Source organism: Ambystoma mexicanum, chromosome 6p (genome assembly GCF_040938575.1).
Source record: "Ambystoma mexicanum isolate Mex_15411 chromosome 6p, UKY_AmexF1_1, whole genome shotgun sequence".
NCBI classification, from domain to species: domain Eukaryota; kingdom Metazoa; phylum Chordata; class Amphibia; order Caudata; family Ambystomatidae; genus Ambystoma; species Ambystoma mexicanum.
The window spans coordinates 74,405,590-74,424,449 of record NC_090935.1 but is presented as its reverse complement, the minus strand read 5'-3'; the positions used below and the strand labels follow the sequence as shown (position 1 = coordinate 74,424,449).

The following is an 18,860-nucleotide window of genomic DNA, read 5'->3' as shown; positions in this document are numbered from 1 at the left end:
TGTTCTCTCCATTGAGTTCCAGGTTGTCAATTATACTTGAAAGCTCAGGAGAGTGAATAAAGAAGACACTTAAGTCCCCTTGACACTAACCGCTGATGCGCGAAAAAAAGAGGAAATATAACTGTAGTCAATTGCTCTTTTCTGAACTGCCCCGATTTTAGGATTTTCTGGCCCTACACTTGTCTGCAGTTTTGTATGTCTTTTGGCAAGTTATTCCACAACATTGGCTCCTGCAACAAAAATGATATTGGTGGGCATGTGCTTTCTTCCTAACACTACTTGTTCTTTGCCTTAATTTTCTCTTTTAATCTTAGTGACACGTGTACATTGCTCTGGTTCATCGTTCAACTTTTTTGTTTCTGCCTGCAGCCTGTTCCAGGACCAGTGCACATATCTTGAGGTGTTTCCAAGAGCTGGGACAGTGGTGAATCCCTCTACATTAATGTACAAGGCCTCTTTTCTGCCTTACAATGGTCTTTTGATTTGTGGGAGTTCAATTATCTATTTTGATCTGTTGACCAGTTTCCTTTCTCTTGCTTTGAAATCGACCTGTGTGGATACTCATCCAATTAATGTAGACGTGATTGCATTTCATATTTGTATGCTATAATTCAATGAAATATGTATCTAGATACCTGCTGCACAAGCCCTTCATTCATTTGTAGGCTTAGTCTAGAAAAGGGACTATTTTATCTTGCCCATGGAAACAGAAAAGGGATAAGCTGATGTGTCTTTCCTGCAAGGTCGTGGCGGCCATGTTGTCAGTTGTCAACATAGACTTGAATATAGGATTTCTAATAGCTTTTTTAAAGAAGTGCTGGCCACTGGAATTTGTTGTTTAATCCAAAAATGTGTGTTTGCAAACGTTATATCCATCGTTGCTCTAGTTTGAATAATCTGTTAGAAATTGAGAAATGTAATGTTTATCCTCCTGCAATTGTTCAAGGATTGTCCAAGCTATGTTGTCTGCTGTGTGCTGAGCTTGCAAAAAATGCAAAACCAATGGGGCTGACTCAGTACCTGTACGAATGCGTGATCGTGTTCATTGATTCTTATTGTAACTTTCCTAGTTGTCATCCGTATATAGGAGATAGCAGGGGCATTTAATTCCGTAGATAACATTTTTGCTTTGACAGTTGGTACATTTTCGTAGTTCCCAGGTGAAATCTTGATGCCTGGAAATTGTGGTTTGTGCAATAAACTGACATACACCACAATTACAACATAGGTAATGGCCTGTCAATGGTTTCATTTTCAAGTGCCAGGCTGCTTGTAGAGTGTTCTGTTGTAAAGTTTGTGTCGGTGGCTTGAATCTGTCTCGTACATTGCGGTTGCGTTTTAAAGCAAACAAAGGTGGTTCCATCGTGCATCCAGTACTGGTAACTAAGTTCCAGTGTTTCTTAATCACCTTTTTAATCTTGTTGGTTTGCCTCGAGAAAGTGGTAACGCATAAAGCCGGCAAGAAACATCGGCTTAGCCCTTTTCTGTTTCCATGGGCAAGATAGAATAGTCCCTTTTCTCTGCCCACTATCTATTTCATTGAAGTGACTACAGACCCGGGATTGGTATTACAGTCTTACCATCACGTTGGATTCATCTCCTTCCACACTGCTAAAGACCGGGTGTATTATCACACCTCATTGTGGGGATTTGATCAGCACTCCCCAATTACAGGTACAGCCTGACAGAGCCGACTCTAGACACGATTCCCCGCAGTAAATAGTTTTTTTCATGTTTCAGTCTATGTGCACAGCAGAAAGAAAACTAATTCCGGGTCGTTTTTACTCTTGCAGCAGGACCGCTTTTCCATAGCGCACTGCCATTTAGACCACTGAGCGGCAAACTTTTGGGCCCCAGCAGTACCCACTCATATCTTGCAGGCTGGATACTAGCATTTTTCAAGTAAGTGAGAGCCATTTTTGTTTCGGTTTTTCTCACTGTGTCCGTTTCTATCAACGTGCACAGCAGAAAAGAAACTTACTCGGGTTTGTTTGCATTATTGCAGCAGGACCGCTTATTCATAGCACGCTGTGATAGCATCACCGAGCGGCACATTTCTGGCCCCAGCAGCACCCATAAATCTCCTGCGGTCTGCATAAAAGTATTCACCAAGTAAGTGAAAGCTGCTTTTCCTCTCCGGGTTATTCCACCTATGAGGATAGGCAGGAAATTAGTGAAATTGTGTTCACATTAATTGATGCATGTGGTCCCTTTGTTTTTGTTTCCATGCTCTCAGTCGGAGGAGCTTATCTGGAATCCTCTGGCGTACAGGCCCATCAATCTAGGACATCTGGGTCTGGAGGCAATCCATCTATTTTACCAATAGTTAGGTCCTTGCATGTGAAACCTCTTGCCTCTAACGCACCAGCTTTAGCCTTTAATTCTCCACAAACTGGTTGGCTTGGAGCTTTTTTACCTCTGCACTGCATGTGCACCAATAAGCAATATCAAAGTCTTTTGATTGCTATCACCATTCTGCCGGCACAGTGACTCATGGTATTCGAATTGCAGCCCATTGTTATCTGGTTACTCACTGTAGTTGCATGCTAGTTTCCAGCTCTCAACGGGCTTTTCACTAGCCCTAAGTGTTACGCTCACCTGGTCTCTGCGGTGAGGTTGGGGCACGGTTGAAGCCTTCCATGGAAATGAGTCCCTCTTGTCAGTCTTCTTCCCCTGCACATATGCTGTGGGCTTCGGCAATTGGTGACACTGCTCCTGCGTGGATATGAGAGATCGCGAGATGGCTGCTATGCGACTGTTCTCCCTCTCAAACCCTTCTTCCCAAAGTGTGGTGAGCATGTGCGACCCATATAAGCTCACCTGTTGATTAATGATGATGAGATCTCCATCCTGCTTCTCACTGCACGGGCGCTCTTGATGGACAAAGTTCCTTCACTGGCCCATTGTAGGCGGTAGCCCAGTCCAGCTGTGGCTACGCCACTCTTGGTGGTAAGTGTCTTAAGGCTTTAAAATATTGTGATGTTGATTCCTGATTATTGTCCGTGTCTTTTAATGATGTCTTCCTTCTGCTTTCTCCCCACAGGTGAAGTTGCAGCCCTGCGGTAGTTGTGGTGCATGAAGCGAGGCCAAAATGGAAGAGAATGGAGCCCACAATGCTCTGACAGCAGGTGAGTGTTGGTTTAAGGTTGAGCGCGACGATTTGTCAAAAGCGCAACCTTAAACGCAATACCTTTGTGAGTTCTTACCTTGTCTTTATCTTTTCTCCTGCAGGACTGCTCGCCGTGCCGCAATGTCGGGGTTTGAGTGCTGCCTTCCGGAGGTCTGGAGATGACTGATGAATGCCAGAGTCACTGATGATGCGTGCCGACGAAAGCAGGCTCCAATGTAAGTGTTGAGGCTTGAAACTAAGGTAAGATGCTGATGCTCGTTGCTGGAAACAAAGGTAAGATGCTGATGCTGGTTGCTGGAAACAAAGGTAAGATGTTGATGCTGGTAGCTGGAAACGAAGGTAAGATGCTGAGGCTGGTTGCTGGAAACAAAGGTAAGATGCTGATGCTGGTTGCTGGAAACAAAGGTAAGATGTTGAAGCTGGTAGCTGGAAACAAAGGTAAGATGCGCTCAGGTGGCGGTGAGCGTTACGCTGCCCTCAGTGCAGAATAACGCAAAGCGCTTGCATGAAGGCTGGGCGGGGTTATATAGTCTAGCTCTGGCCACGCCCTGGCTCACCGGCCCTACCCTGCCACTCCTAAGGATGCTGCACGTGCAATCCAGCTTTCCCCAGCAGCCTCGCCCGAATAGATGCACGTGGAGATTCCTGCATGTAAAATAAAGTACTTTGTACCAAATAAAGTATGTCAATTTACAGTTATTCATGAGCCTGGCGCCAAAGGCCAAAGGCGCCAGGTCTGAGTCCAGCTGGGTCCTTTATGCTATATTGTCCCAAAGGGACAATCAAAAGTTAAGTTACCCCTTGCCCTTGTCCCCTGATGGTGCGGGGTCTGTGTTTCTGGGCCAGTGGCCATGACACTAAGAATGCCCCAACTCCGGCTCTCTCTGAGGTTGGTGCACTACCTAAGGGGAAATGTGTTGGCAAACATCTGCCCCTCATTAGACCACTGACCCCACAGATAGGGGGTGTCCCTGGTCACTCACAGGATCCATTGGATATTAGTTACAGTGGCAGGGCAACCACATATATATTTCCTCCAAAGCCGACACCTGACATTGCCTTCCTTCCCTTCCTCAACCACGTCATCCTGATGAGTCTGATCCAGAGAAAATTATCTAGGACCCTCTTTTTGTAGCCGAAACTCGAGTCGACGATGACAGAGGACAAAGGAATATTACAATTGAAAACCTTAGATATTAGGATTGAATCTCAATTATGGTTCCAATCAATTTATGAACCTGGCAAATTGAAGACAAATTTTGTTTCGTCTTTGTTGTGTTCTATTTTTTTCAAATTTTGTCTGAAAGATGTCCATTTTATTGTGTTTTTCTTATTGCGTTTGAAAGTATGGTATGTGTGTGGTATATATGAGATGAGGTTTGCAGAGGAGAAAAAAGAGAAGGTGTGGGAACAATAATTTGACTCTAGGTTATGAACAGATTAGTGGTTTTATATACAAATGTGGTGATTATATGTTGAGTTAGGATATTTGTGTATTAAAAACTGTACTTGATAATAAAAAAATGAATTTATCAGAAAATCACATGGTATATTTTGAGTCTGGACTTTATTACAATTGCAGTAGGGCACATTGTTGCTTTGGATGTTTGATTCCTTGTGGTTTCTCATTGTGCCCTAGCTGGATAGAAGCCTCAGCTCGACCTCTTTTTGTTTGAAGGCTGTGGAACCTATACATAAGATTCAAGGAAAGCTATAATCGATTCATGGGGCATGCATGTTTGCCATCAGATTTTGTGAGCACTTGCTCTGACGAAAGTGACTTCCCTCAGGGCTGATATATGGGAAACATAATTTAACTGAGGGTTTCATTTGGCGTTTACCCTTTGTGTGACCTCACTGAAGCCTGTGGCTTGAGAGACATTGCCTAACGGGTTGCATGCAAATTCTGTGGGTCTTGCCAAATAAAACGGATCCATTGATAATTGTTTTTCTACTTTACTCTGGAAGTATGCATTTAGTATACCATGGGTTTCATATACAGTAGCTCTATGTGGGAATGCATGTGATACGTCATTAACATGTGCTCAGTCATTGGTCACTGAAGGCTTCATGAATCTCACATTAGATTATATTTTGGGTTCAACTAAGCAGCTGGTTGTGTGAGTATTCTTAACCATACCACTTGATTACATCACTCATCAATGCCTTGTTATTCTTTCTAAAAGAAATAAGCTTAAACCTTCATAAGAACTCTCTAAAACCAGCATTAATTTCAGAAATACAAATAATAATTCAAATGTTCTAATTATTTTAATCTATTTCACACATTCTTGCTTCTTGCTTCCGGGTTTAGATAAATTCATAACGTCAACTGTAGTTTAAAATCAACCCAGCCATGTAATTGCTTCTAGTCAACATCTATCTGCATCCCCTATTTAAAATGGTAGCCTAGTTTGTTCTGTACTCTTTCTCTCTCTTATTCTGCGTGTTTGTTCCCCTTTCAATTCTTTCAATTGGAATTATATCTCACTCAGAACATCACGCAACAAAAAAAATCAAGCTAAACTTAGTGAGCAGTTGAACACAAAGCAAACACTTTTTTCTCAGGATACCTTCTGTATGCCGCAAAGCAAATACGTCAATTAACATGGACTCTAAAAGATTACCAATTTAATTACTTCTTATTCAGAAATCAAAGAGAATCAGTTTTACTTTTTTACTCAGGAATATCAGAATCTTATGCCCTTGTCTTTGTAACAAGCATTTTTCGAACTCTATTGTGCTGAACCTTCACGCTGTATTGTTTTGAAGTGACCCCAGTAATCCCCTTGCACAGCTATTGCCTTTCTCAGCACTGCTGTCTGCTTCTGCATGTTTCCCAGGTGTCCGATACAGCAGCTGCCTTTCTAAGCGCTAATCAGACAATTACATGCTGTGGATAAGCCATGTCTCTGGGTGCCCCTGCCATTTCACTACTTGCAGTGTATAATGAAGTTCTGTGTGCTTCTGCCTACTTCTAGGAGCTTTGTAAGTGCAGATAGTATAGTCCTGCTGATTCATTATTTGGTGAATGCCCATCTTTGACTGGCAAATACGCTGGCATATATGTATTTCATTTAATTCTAAACGCAACCATGATCTTCTGTGCAGCCGCCTCTGTTCATATGAGCTGCTTAGAGGGGTCTCATGTGCTTATTTCACCACACTATTTAAACATATATGTTACATATGTGCTATGGTGTCTGTGTGCAATATGGGTTATTTGCCAGCGATTTACTATACAAGAAGATCACAAAATTTACATTATCATTTCTGAACATTGGAGAGTTTTAGATGTAAAACATAGGTAACTGTTTTTTTCTAAACACCCCATTAGGATATTATTACTAGACACATTTCTGAAAGCCAAATAAAGAGGAGTGACAGATAGGCAGAGGTGTATAAGCACTTTTTTGGACGGTTAAATCCTATGCCGGTCGGTCATGTCAGCATTGCGAAAATGCTTCAAAGGTTGACAGTCATGTTTCAAATGTATATAGAGAGGAGGATTATGCTATTGTGTCACTTTCAATTGCCTGAAATGTCTGCTTTGATATATATATTTTTTTTTTTATTTTTTTTATTTATTTGTGTGTAAGTGCGTTGGCAATTTTTACAAAAGTGATGCTGGTCATTTTACAAGAGCCACACGATGAAATGGAAAGTACAACAGTCAGACAATTGAGGCTTTGACGGGGGACGGTTTCTCCCTGGCCGACCAATCTCCCCTATTAAAGTGCCTGCACCGCATCAGGAACCTCATCATCGGTCATCATCAAGATTTTTGAGGAAATTAATTCAAATGCACGTTTCAAGATTTTTGCAGTTGCTATCGTCCATTTTGTTATCTCCCCTGACATCAGCCTTTTCCACCACGTTGTGTCTGCATCTTCTAAGATTCCCAAGCGATCTGTGCACAGACTAGTCCGGTATTTGGCTCTTGCTTTTCTTAGATAAGGACAGTATATCAGAAGATGTTCTATCGATTCTAGCTCATCTGGTTGGTTGCAGAGACGACAGGCCTTTTCATTAGTTTGTCTCCTGATAGCTTGGATTTCACGTGTCAGAAGGAGTTTGAAGCGTGCCCTCATGAACAGTTTTCTGAGTTGCTTGTTTGGAAATCTGTTACAGTATCCCATTGGTTCTTTTAATTTGTTGAAATTTGGTAGGAGATCTTTTGTCAGTTTATTCATCTGGGCTTTTTCCAAGGTTTTCCAAGGTTTCTATCCAATCCTGAGCTTCCAATTTTGATTTCACTCTCGTAGGGTTGTTGTTTAGATCCTCTTCAGTGCACGCGATCTCAGTAAGCTTTTCTCTCAGGTTATCTGTCCAGTTATTTAAGATGTCCAAGTGACGGTTTTTCATTTCGTCAGCGAGTATCTTATAGATTGGCAAGCTGTCCTCCAGAGTTGCATAGCGCTTAGCCCCACTGTCGCTTCTAGGGAAAGTAGATCCAAGTCTCTTCTGATAAGTGCCATTGAGGTAGCATTGGGCAGTCCTAGGACCGTTTTCCAGATATGGCTCTCTAGTTTCCGCCAGATGTCCTTTGGCATGCTCAGCGTAGCTCCCATGCCTTATGTCAAGGCTGGCACCACCTTCCCTTTGTAGAACTCTATCATTGGGACTAAGGAGTATTTGCCATATTTTCGGTCTATGGTTTTCATTTGGGCCGCAAGGTTTTTTGTTTTTTCCCATAGAATCCCCTGCATTGTTACTTCCTTTGCCGAGTGATCGATGTGGACTCCTAAGTATTTAAAACTTTGGACCACTTCGATATCTTTTTTATCCACCCCCCAATTGAAACACGCCTGGATCTTCTTGGCACTTTTCCCAAAAATCAGTATTTTCGTTTTCGATTTATTTATTTGCAGGTTGTTTCGCTCCATATATTGCGCAAAGTTTGCAAGTTGGCGTTGTAGGCCAATTTGGGTTTGGTCTAGTAATATTAAGTCGTCTGCATACATTAAGCGTGGTATGTTATCCCTACCTAGTTTTGGTGGAAAGGCTCTTACTGCTTCATCCGACTCTTTGAGGTCCCCCAAAAAAGCGATGAACAAAACTGGGGCCAGAGGACAACCTTGCTTCACTCCTTGCTCCACCGGTATCTCTTGCGACAAAAGGCCTTGATTGTTTAAACAAACTCTTAGCTTGGTGTTAGCCAGCACAGGGTCTTGCAGTTCCCCCGGACAGTTCTATTTTTCCAGTTTGTTCCAGAGTATCCGCCTATACACTCTGTCAAAGGCCTGTGACAGATACACAAATGATACACAGGGGACGGTTTACTGGGGAAAAGGTTTGTCAACTTGCCAATAAGGGCAAGACAGAACAACTAATGGAATTGCTTGAACAGTGGTCCTGTTCTCTTGGACACAGGGTAGAGAGCTGGTCTGGTGCTCTATTTAGACACCCAACCCCACCGGGTGTTGTGTGGGATATCTAGCCACAAGCGATGTTGGGCGTGCTACCTGACTGGAGGGCAGTCTGGCTTGGTTTGTTTTGTTGGTCACCAACAGCCTGACAGATGGAAGGGGGCAGTGGAGGGGGGGATCCACAAATGCCATGTATACAGTTGGCGTCCCTTGCTTGACCTTGGCTTTTATCAAGTTGAGAATAAAGATGTTGACTGTTGTACTTCCCTTCTTTAAGAAACCCATTTGAAAGGGGTCATTTGCCAGTGATGATCTGGCCCAGTTTCGAAAGTGGGTCAGAAGGAGCGTTGCAAAGATTTTACCTATTATGTCGAGTAAGGCGATGGGTCTGTAATTACTCGGTTCTTCTCGGTTCCCCCGTTTGAAAATTGGCACCACCACTGCACTTACCCATGACGACGGGAGGGTTCTTGTCTGTCTACATTGTTCAAAGATGATACTGATAAAGGCAGCCCAAGTCTCCGGATTCTGTTTTAAGTCAATATTGGATAGTCTGTCTAGACCCGGTGCTCTGGATTTCTTTAGTTTCCTTATGACGTTCTTTATGTCATCAGTTGCCGAAATCCAAGATCCAAGGCGTTTTAACTGGATTTTCGGCCCTTGTTATTTGATATGGTTGTGCCTTAAACAAATTTTGGAAGAATTTCACCCAAGCTCTTTCACTCACTGCATTTACTATTTGATTTTCAGTATTCTTCTCGGGTTTATTAATGAGTGCCCAGAAATCACCGTTTTTTTTCGTACTTAGGGTACGCAGCATTTCCTCTGCGTCTTTTTGATACATTATGTGTCTATGACCTTGTATCCAAGTTTTGTATTTTGAGCTTTCCTGTTTCAGTGTATTCCATGCTGTTATCGAATTCTTCTTGATATTTCGTCTCTTCAGTTTTCGCAGGGTTCTCTTTCTTTCTACGACCTCCTTGTCGTAAGTATGTATATTTTGTCATAGCTTTTGGTTTTTACCCAGCGGCTTCATCCTGTACTGGAGTAAGAGAGGTAGATAGTCCGGGCTTTGTTTCTTATCTCCTCGTGCCTGGATACCAATTTTGTACTTTTCGGTGATGCATGCAATATTTGCTGCAGTGAGCCGAATGCGGGTTTGTTGGTTGTTCAGTTCAATTGAATTGTTGTACTTCTGGGGTACAGATCGTCATGAATTCCATTTTATAGCCACAAGATTGTGGTCACTTTCTTGTGTTTTGGTCACCGAGTAGTCTTCTATACTTGCCAGTAGACTATGCGAGATGAAGAAATAGTTAATATCAGCTCTGGATACGCCCCTTTCCCATGTGGGAATCTTTACCATCCAAGATTTCAATGGTGCCACATTGTGGAGATTTCTCGATTTCATGAGCCTCATCCACGATGTTCCTCTTTCTTCTGCCAGAGATTTAATTTTCTTCAGCAGAGTTGTCCCCTTATCCATGGTACAGTTAGCATTTAGATCTCCACAGATTATTATGTGTGCCATCAGGTCTTCCACCATGATGACATCAATTATTTTGGCTACTTGTTTACAAAAATCTGATGTCATGGTTCTTTCCGGGATCCAGTACGTTGGTATAAGGGCAATTTTTGCTTTTTCAGATCCCTTTCCTCAAGTTTCTTCCTGGGCCCATGACGTTAGAACTGCCAGTATTCCATATGATTCCACTATGGTTTTTACACTTATTATTCTGATCCCCGACTTTATGGCTATCAGGAGCCCTGAAGACGGTCGCCCAAACAGGCCTTTCGACGCTGGTGAAAATTCTATTTCAAAGCTGTCTAAAGCTGGCTTTTCAGTTAGCCAGTGCTCCTGAAGCATAGAATATCATACGCCCCAAGATCCTGATTCTCCGGGTTTGTCAGGTGCCGGTGGCCTATCGTGTTCCATGAGGCCATGGCTACAGAATCTTGCGTTGGGGTTTCTTGCTCATGATCTTGTTCAGTCGTCGGAGGGGGTAGATCTCTGGACCCACCTCCTGATAATTGCTATTTTTCAGTGTGTGGCTTTAAAGTCGCTTTGTGCCAGTTCCATGGTCCTTTTGGTGTTCTATTTTTTTACGTGTTTTCACTCTTTGCTTCTCTATCTTTTTCTTTTCTGCCATCTTTTTCTGAAACTTCTCTCTTTGTCCGGCTCACCTGGCACTTGGTGGGAGATTCAGCTCTGTCTCGATCTCTTCTATCCCGTGACTGACCCCCCTTTTCCAAGTGTTTTTCATTTAGATCTTCAATGGCTTTAAGATCTCTCCTTCTGTATCTCTCATTCCTTGGCTCTCGTTTTTCCCACTCATAGTGGTGATTGTTTTCATATCTCGTATGATACAACTGTACCTGTCTTTTATTGTTGTATAGATCTCTAGTTTGGGATATGTAATGCACTTTGTGGTCGCCAGTGTTCTTTGTGGACTGCACTTTTCGGTCTGTCTCGGGTATATATAATTCTGTCAGGGTGTATCCTGCTTGTTGTAAGTCTTTGTATGCTTCCTCCGTGATATCTTTTATTGCCTGAATTTTAATGTGAAGGTACGTTTTGGCCTTTTGGTCCCTGTGATAGGGTTCTATTAGTTTGAAGTCTTCCGACTTTAAATGCTGCTGACAGTGGATTTTGCTCAGTATGTAAAGTGCTGTTTTCCTATTCAGCACAATATATTTGGTTTTACATGATGTTTGTTCTAATTTGAAAATTCTTAGCTCCTTGTGAGGGCTATGTGAGAGCTTTGATTTCTCTGCCTGTGGTTTGTCTGACTTTGCCCTGGTCTACTGCTCATCTCTTCTCCTTAAATGATCTTCCTGCTGACTCTGCAGTTGTTGTTTCAATGAGGTTGATCGCAAGTCTTTCTCTTCTAAAGGTGCTGGTGCTGTTTTTCCTGTCACCTTTTTACCTCTTATTTCCCTTCTACTGTCAAGATCGCCATGCTGTTCATCTGCCAGCCCCTCTAGAACCCTAGGGTCTCTTCTTTTGCTTCTGTATCAAGGTGTACTGAAAGGTCCATCAGTGAGCTTGTTCTCATAAATTCCTCGCCGTTTTGGGCGCTTTTCTGTTTTTTGCTGACTTTTCGCTGTAACTTCACTTGTGCATGTAGGTATTGTAGGATTAATTATTTCGATTTCTTTTTTGAATTGGGGATCTCAGTTTTCTTTCTATCTGTTTCACCTTTGTTGGTGTCGCTTACCAGTCGTAACCCCAGTTTTTTCTTTTGATTTGTCACTGCCAGTGAGGTTGTTATTCCCAGATTGATACTCTGCTTTTGTTGTCCAGGCAGGTCACTTGGGTTTGTCGTTTTCTGTTTAATAAAGATTGGTTCCATCTCTCCCCTCTCCTTTTGTTGAATTGTCTGGGATGCTCTGTCCATAGTCTTTTTTACCATCTGTTTTTCTCTTATAACTTCTTCTCTACGGTGGCTAATTTTTCCACCCATTTTGTTTCCTGTTTATTCGTTTTTGCCTCTATGGCCGTGATGTATCCCTCTAAGAAATCCATCTTGGATAGGATCTTACCTAGAATCGTTATGTTATCTTTTGTATCTCCGATAGTTTCATATAATTTACAAAATGGTGCAAGGGCAATTGTAAGCGCCGCCATCATTGTGGTCATATCTTGTTTATTGTTTGATGAGGGTCTTGGATAGTCAGATGCAATTTCACTGTATCTTCTGTGCTTACTCGGCGTATTCTGAAGTTCCCTACTGGGGCAGGTGTTAAATTGTTGTGTAGAGGTTACACCAAACACTCGCCCATTTATGACTTCTGATGTTCCAGAGCCATTGAGCGAGGTTCTGAAAAGGTTCGAGTTTGATGTTATTCCTTCTTTGGCTGTTTTTTTCTGCTTTTCACCCTTTTCCAAAGGCTGCATATATATGTTGGGCAGACAGGTTCAGGAATGTGTTTGCTTTAACCCTGGTGTGTTTCTGAATAATCTCAAACTAACATTTCATTTGTAAGTGACCTTCGTAAATTGGAGCATGCCTTGAAGTTACACCAGACCTAAACAAAACTCCATAATTGCTCTATTTTCACTTTAATCCAAGAAAACTTTCATGTAAAAGCATACCTTACCGAAGCGCAATGTAATACTAGATATGGCAAATGGGTCAATCTGCTGAGCATGACATGTGTCCTGTTGCAAAGCACTACTACAGTCATTCAATCGTTCATGCATTTATTGTACAGCTGTTTTACAGAAACGGACTCTGTCTACAAAAAGGTTACATTTAAGTTTCCCTTTTAGAATAGTGTTCTATTGACAATATTTGGGGTAAGGTTTGTACTCACTGGTTCTGTTTGAAAACTCTCCTTCTGCGCAGGGCACACAGTAGAAACAGCAGATGGGCCTGCCCTCTAAAGGGGCTTTCCGGTACCCGGGGAGGCAGCTCTCACTGCAGGCAGAGCGAGGAACCTGGTGATATTGAGGGAATTAGCCAGGAATATTGTATCAGGGCTGTGAAACTCAAGCATTACAAGTAAGAAGGATGTGACACAGTCGTGATTTGTTGACAACGATAATGTGTCGATCATAAGTGGGGTTGGTCGCATTATGTATTTTTGTTTTTGAATACAAACACCTGGTGCACCACAGTCATTATTATATCTTCATGAAGAGGCAGAGCTATTAGGAGCTATGATTCCTTGGAAAAATAATGATCAAATCCATATAGAACGGAGGATAGCACATGTGCAACGCACCGGTCTTGGAAGCAGGATCACGCATAACAACAAAGGTTTGAATACCAGATCCGCACTTAGAAACTGAACTCAGGTACAGTATTGGATGCGTTATAAAAAAAATAAAAAAAATAAAAAAATAAGGTGGCATGTCTTTGAAGCAAAAATCTTGTTTGGAAGAAAGCTACACCTGCTAAAAGAGCTGTCGGAATGTAAGATGAAGAGGAGGCTCATAACCGGCTGGAATATCACGTGATGTAGTGGTTACCAGGCAGGCAATAATTCCGTATGTGGTGTGGCAAACCTTTTCAATGGGCTCTATACATGTACAGACAGGAGATGTGCCCTGCTAAATGAGACCTTAACATTGCCATGCACAGTATCAACAAGATGGACATATACTGAGACTGAGAGCAGAATATGGATGGGAAAGGCCATGTTGCAAAGGTAAACTAAATGGCCAGCAGAGATGTCATCCTGCTGCAGTTATCAGGTTGTATGGACGAGCTATCATGTAAAAATTTGCGTCACCAGATAACAACCCTATAGACAAAGGAACATGGCCGGACAAAATAACCCAACATCTGTACCACATAAATTGCTGCATGGTCACTCACCAACCCCTTAGGCCCCTGGCCATGTGGCTGTACTTACAGCAAAAGGGATGGAGCTCTCAGCAGTTGCCAAAAATGAATATTTAGAAAGAAAAAGGAAGCAAAGAACAGATGATACATGAGGATCCTGACACTATAAAGTCATCTATGCATTTGGTTTGGGTCTGAATGCTATAGGTACAGGACAGGAAAGGCCCACTCACATCTTATTAGAGTGGCAATCGCAAAAAAAATACACTCAGACAACATTATTGTAAAGGGTGGAAGGCCTAAGGAACCACTCAATTGGGCGAATAGTGAAGGCACACAGCTAAACGTTCACACCAGAAAAAATACAACCCGCCAGGGAAAAAATGGCCACAAGATGCTTGCAAGGAAAACAAGTTTTAATTGCATAATAAATATGTGTGCCAGGAATGAACTCTGCTGCCCAGGAACGCTCTGAGTAAACATGGTGCAAGCAAAAGCTTAAAAAGTGGACACAATGTCATTCATATACAGTAAAAACCCACACGGCTGGTTGGTGCAACCCTATACATGGTCACCCCACTCCATAGGTGATGCCAGGCCATTGGACCCAGGCCGGTCTGTCCGTCTTCCATTACGTCGGGTCAGCTGGGCTAATAATATCACGGACATCAAGGTCGAAAAGGCAATTAGCTACATTACACTAGCAGTGCTGCTCTATCATTATACAGGGCACCTGGCATGATCATAGGCTGGTACAGGGGGAGACAGGGGATCACTCTGACACAAACACATTTCACTCATCCCAGTCGCTTCTTCCTGCTTCCACCCTCACTTTAGAACTATAATGTATCCCTCCCTGTAGCTTTCATTATAAATCATGTCATTATAAAGCATATATCTATTATGGTTGACTGGTTTATAGCCGGTGGCCTGGGGTTAACTAGGATCTCGGAATTCAGAGGTCTTATCACTTGTACAGTTGTAGGGATTATAACTCACACATGCAGCAAGGTGCCTAGCAATGTCTCATGGCCTTGCAGGAAACATTCTTTCACGGGATGGACATATTGGCAACAGTTTTGAAACACAGGAGGGTTTTTGTGGAAATTATCAGTGCAGGTCGCTCACTCGTCAGCACTTGGGTCTATTCAGATTTGTTCATCAGGTTTGCAGCCTGTGTCTAACGCGCTTACATGCAGGCCCTATACTTGTGACATAGCTAAAAAATGGTATATGTTTCTATGCCTGCACTAAGGGCCTCATCACAGATTGTGTCACCCCACGTATTCCTCATCTTAGATATTCAAATATTCAGCTTTGCTGCTTCGGAAAAATAAATCTCCACCAGAGGGCGCTGTGCTCGAGGTCGCGCTGTCGATGTCCCTCAGAAATCTAGTGAAGACCATCTCGCTGCTCATGCTAAAGGTGACAGAGGGAGGTCAAAGACAAAAAGATTAAAATCTGCGCAAAAATTGTCGAGGGTGTCATCGAGGGAAACCTCTCTGACACCTCATAAAAAATGCCTACCAGTGCATAAACCAGAGGCAATACTCGACAAAATGATGCGAATAGCCAACCGCCATTAAAGTCTATATCGAAGGCTTCCTCGATGCCTCTATCAAAGGTTCGAAGGTGTCGACAGTCCACTTGAAGACTTTCACATCGAGTACTCCTTTGACGGTTTTGAGGGATCCTTCGACTGTGTCGAGAGATCCTTTGACGGTGTCGAAGACTCCTTCTTCTCTGTCAAAGCCTGTGTCGATAACATTGACGCCTTTGTCGAGGTCGTCATTAATTATGATATCCAAATCGGCTCCTTTGTCGAAGCCAAGATCTATTCCACCAGAGAAAATGTTTCATGCAGAAACTAGATGGGATTGTTTTAAATCCATGTCTTCCATTTATGAAGAACAATCCTCTGAGGAGGATATTTCACCTTCTGGTGTTAAGTTTGGAACAAGAGAAGTTCCTGAGGAGTTAATTGACCATCATTCAAAAATGGCTGACGTATATGAGTGTCTACAGACAGCAAGTGGTGTGGAAACATCTCCTGAGTTATATTTTGAAAGACCTGACCCTGCTGATCACGCAAACTCAGGATACAGGAGACTGATGAATAGAGTGACAGAATTCATGGGATGGAACAGAAATTCACCTATTTACCAACAGGATTACATGATGGATAAATCTTTCTGTTGTCCCTCAACAGGATCCCATATTTCCCTTTTACATAGCTCCACAAAGGAAGGTGATGGCTTAATGGGAAACCCCTGACTCGGTTCCTGCAGTACATTAATTCACAAGTAAATACAGGCCCTCTTCTTCAGACCCTGAATATTTAATAAAGCATCCGTCACCTCAACGTTTATTGGTCCAGGTGGCCACATCCACTAGGAATTCGGCATACTCTACAATTCCCCCAGATGACAAAAACATTGATGCATGGTCTCGTAAGGTATTCTCTTCTGGAAGCATGGCATTAAAATCAAGATTAACATACACCCTGTGGGATTGTATGACAGCGGCACCTGAACATATTCCTGATGGCGAGGAGCAAGAAGGGTTCCTTTGTGATTGTGAGAGATGGAAAGGAGGCTATGAGGGAATGCCTTCAATCAGGTCCGGACACTGCTGACATCATCAGTAGGTCCATGATGTCTAGCACAGTGCTACACAGATTTGAGTGGCTGAGAAAAGCAGGGTTTGCACCGGATGTACAGACCAGACTTCTCAATATGCCATTTGATGGATTAAGGTTGTTCGGCAGCAAGGCGGATGAAAGTTTGGAGAAGCTGCAGACCTCTAAGGCGGCAGCTAAGTCTCTTAGTGCCTCCATACAACAACCTCAACAACGCCCCTATGCAGGCTCATCTTCCTGGAGGGGTCGTCCTTTTTGTTTTTTTTCCTCATTTGGAAGGAGAAGAGGACACGCCAGTCAAAGAGGAAATGGTGCTAGATCGGCTGCAGCAGCAGCATATGTCCCTTCAGCTGCTGCTGCAGCTGCCACAAAGCCACTCTGAGGTTTTGACCCACACAACCCCAGTGGGAGGCAGGATCTCTCAGCATGTGAATGAATGGCGGGCCATTACTTCAGATGCGTGGGCACTAGAAACAGTGGCCCAGGGTTACTGTCTTCCCTTTCAGAAAAAACCTCAGGATCACCCTCCGGGATACAACTATGTCAAAATCCCAGATCCGCTCCTGTTGCAGGAAATCCTAACCCTGCTAGAGAAAGTTACAATAGAACATGGACCTGTAGTGGAGAGGAACAAGGGTTGGTATTCCCCATACTTTCTAATCCCAAAAAAGGACGGAGGATTGAGACCCAGCTTGGACTTAAGAAACTTGAACAGGTTCCACAGGAAGGACAAGTTCAAGATGGTTACCCTTTCTCAGATCCTTCAGGCCACTCCAAGACTGATTGGTATCATTGGACCTTCAGGATGCTTACTTTCATGTGCCGATCCATCTTAAGCCCAGGAAGTACCTGAGGTTCGCGATTGGCTATTGTCACTATCAGTTTCGAGTTCTATCATTCGGTTCACCTCTGCCCCAAGAATTTTCACCAAGCTGATGGCGGTAGTGGTAGCGAGTCTCAGGAGAGGGGGAATTCATGTTTACCCTTACAAGGACAATTGGTTAATCAGGGCAAGTTCACCTCAACAAGCCCAGGAACATCTGAACAAGACCTGCCATTTCCTACACAGACAGGACTTCTCTCTAAATTACAAGCAGTCAAATATGATCACATCACAAAGACTCCAATTCATCGGAGCAGTCCTGGATACTTCCTCTGGAAAAGCTCTGCCTCCCGAGGAGAGAGCTCACCACATTCTGCAGATGGTAACAAAGTTCCAAAATGCCCAACATATGCCGGCCTTCGACTTTCTGAGGTTGCTTGGCCTCATGGCATCCTGCATTTTTCTGGTGACAGAGGCCACTTTCAGAATGAGATCTCATCATGAGCCCTCAGGACTCAATGGTCCCAATTTTCAGGGGAATGTCAGATCTTTTACATATTCTGACCACAGTGATTCAAGATCTTCTATCGTGGTCTTGCAAGGAAAATATCCTCAAGGGAGAATCTTTTTGGCAACCATGGCTCGAGATAACAGTAGTAACGGACGCCTCACTCAGAGGGTGCTGAGCCCACACCGACGATCTGCAGGTCAGCATTCACTGGTCTCCATCGGAGTCGAAACTACACATCAACCTTTTGGAGCTGAGAACAATCAGACTACAACTTCAACAGCTCTTCAGAGGGGTGTCCCAGTGCAAGATATTTGTGCAGCAGCCACCTGGTCATCTAGGCACATTTTTGTGAAGCACTACTCTCTAGATTCTACATCATCACAAGGGGGTCTCTTTGCAAAAGCTGTACTTCATACAGTCCGTGATTAATATTTCTGGTACTCCCTCCTCCAAATTTATACTGCTTTGGGAGCCTATCTGAGATAAGGAATACATGGGAGGACACAATCTATTTGAAGAAGAAGTTGCTTACCAACTGTAACATTCTCTCGACTGAATGTTCCTACCATGTATTCCTCATCGACCCTCCCAAACTACCCCGCAGTACAGTTTACGTATTGTACATGTAATGTTCCTTGAGAGCTCAAGGTCTAAGGTGTACGCCTTATCTACTCATCATTTTAAAAATATACCAAAGAAACAGAATTGAAGCCAACAAGGCTGCGACTCGAGCCATTTATACTACGTATGACGTCGACATTCGATGGCTGCCTCTGAGGGACATCGACGGCGCATCCTCGAGCACACCGGAAAAATAAAATTCGGAACCAGCAAAGTTGAAGATATGAATATCTAAGATGAGGACTACGTGGGAGTAACATCCAGTCGAAAGAACATTACAGTTGGTCAGTAACATGTTCATCTCTCAACCTCGACTTCCCAGCAGTCACTGAGACATGGCTTCATGCTGCTGCAGGTCCCTATCTCTCACTTGCCATCCCAGACAAGTACTCCATCACCGGACTTGATAGATACCCTAATACAGCGAAAGGTGGATTATTTGCCTTAATCTCAAAAACTGCACTGGGCCTTAGGCCC

General features: G+C 43.1%; 1 protein-coding gene across 1 annotated transcript in view; it reads right to left on the bottom strand.

The window, feature by feature from the left end:
- The window catches only part of LOC138510670 (vomeronasal type-2 receptor 26-like), a 318,905-nt gene that overhangs the window by 90,960 nt on the left and 209,085 nt on the right, over nt 1–18,860 (bottom strand). Inside the window, exon 4 of the mRNA XM_069626450.1 lies at nt 12,817–12,940. Within this exon, the coding sequence (XP_069482551.1) occupies nt 12,817–12,940 (124 nt within the window). The remainder of the gene's footprint in view (nt 1–12,816; nt 12,941–18,860) is intronic.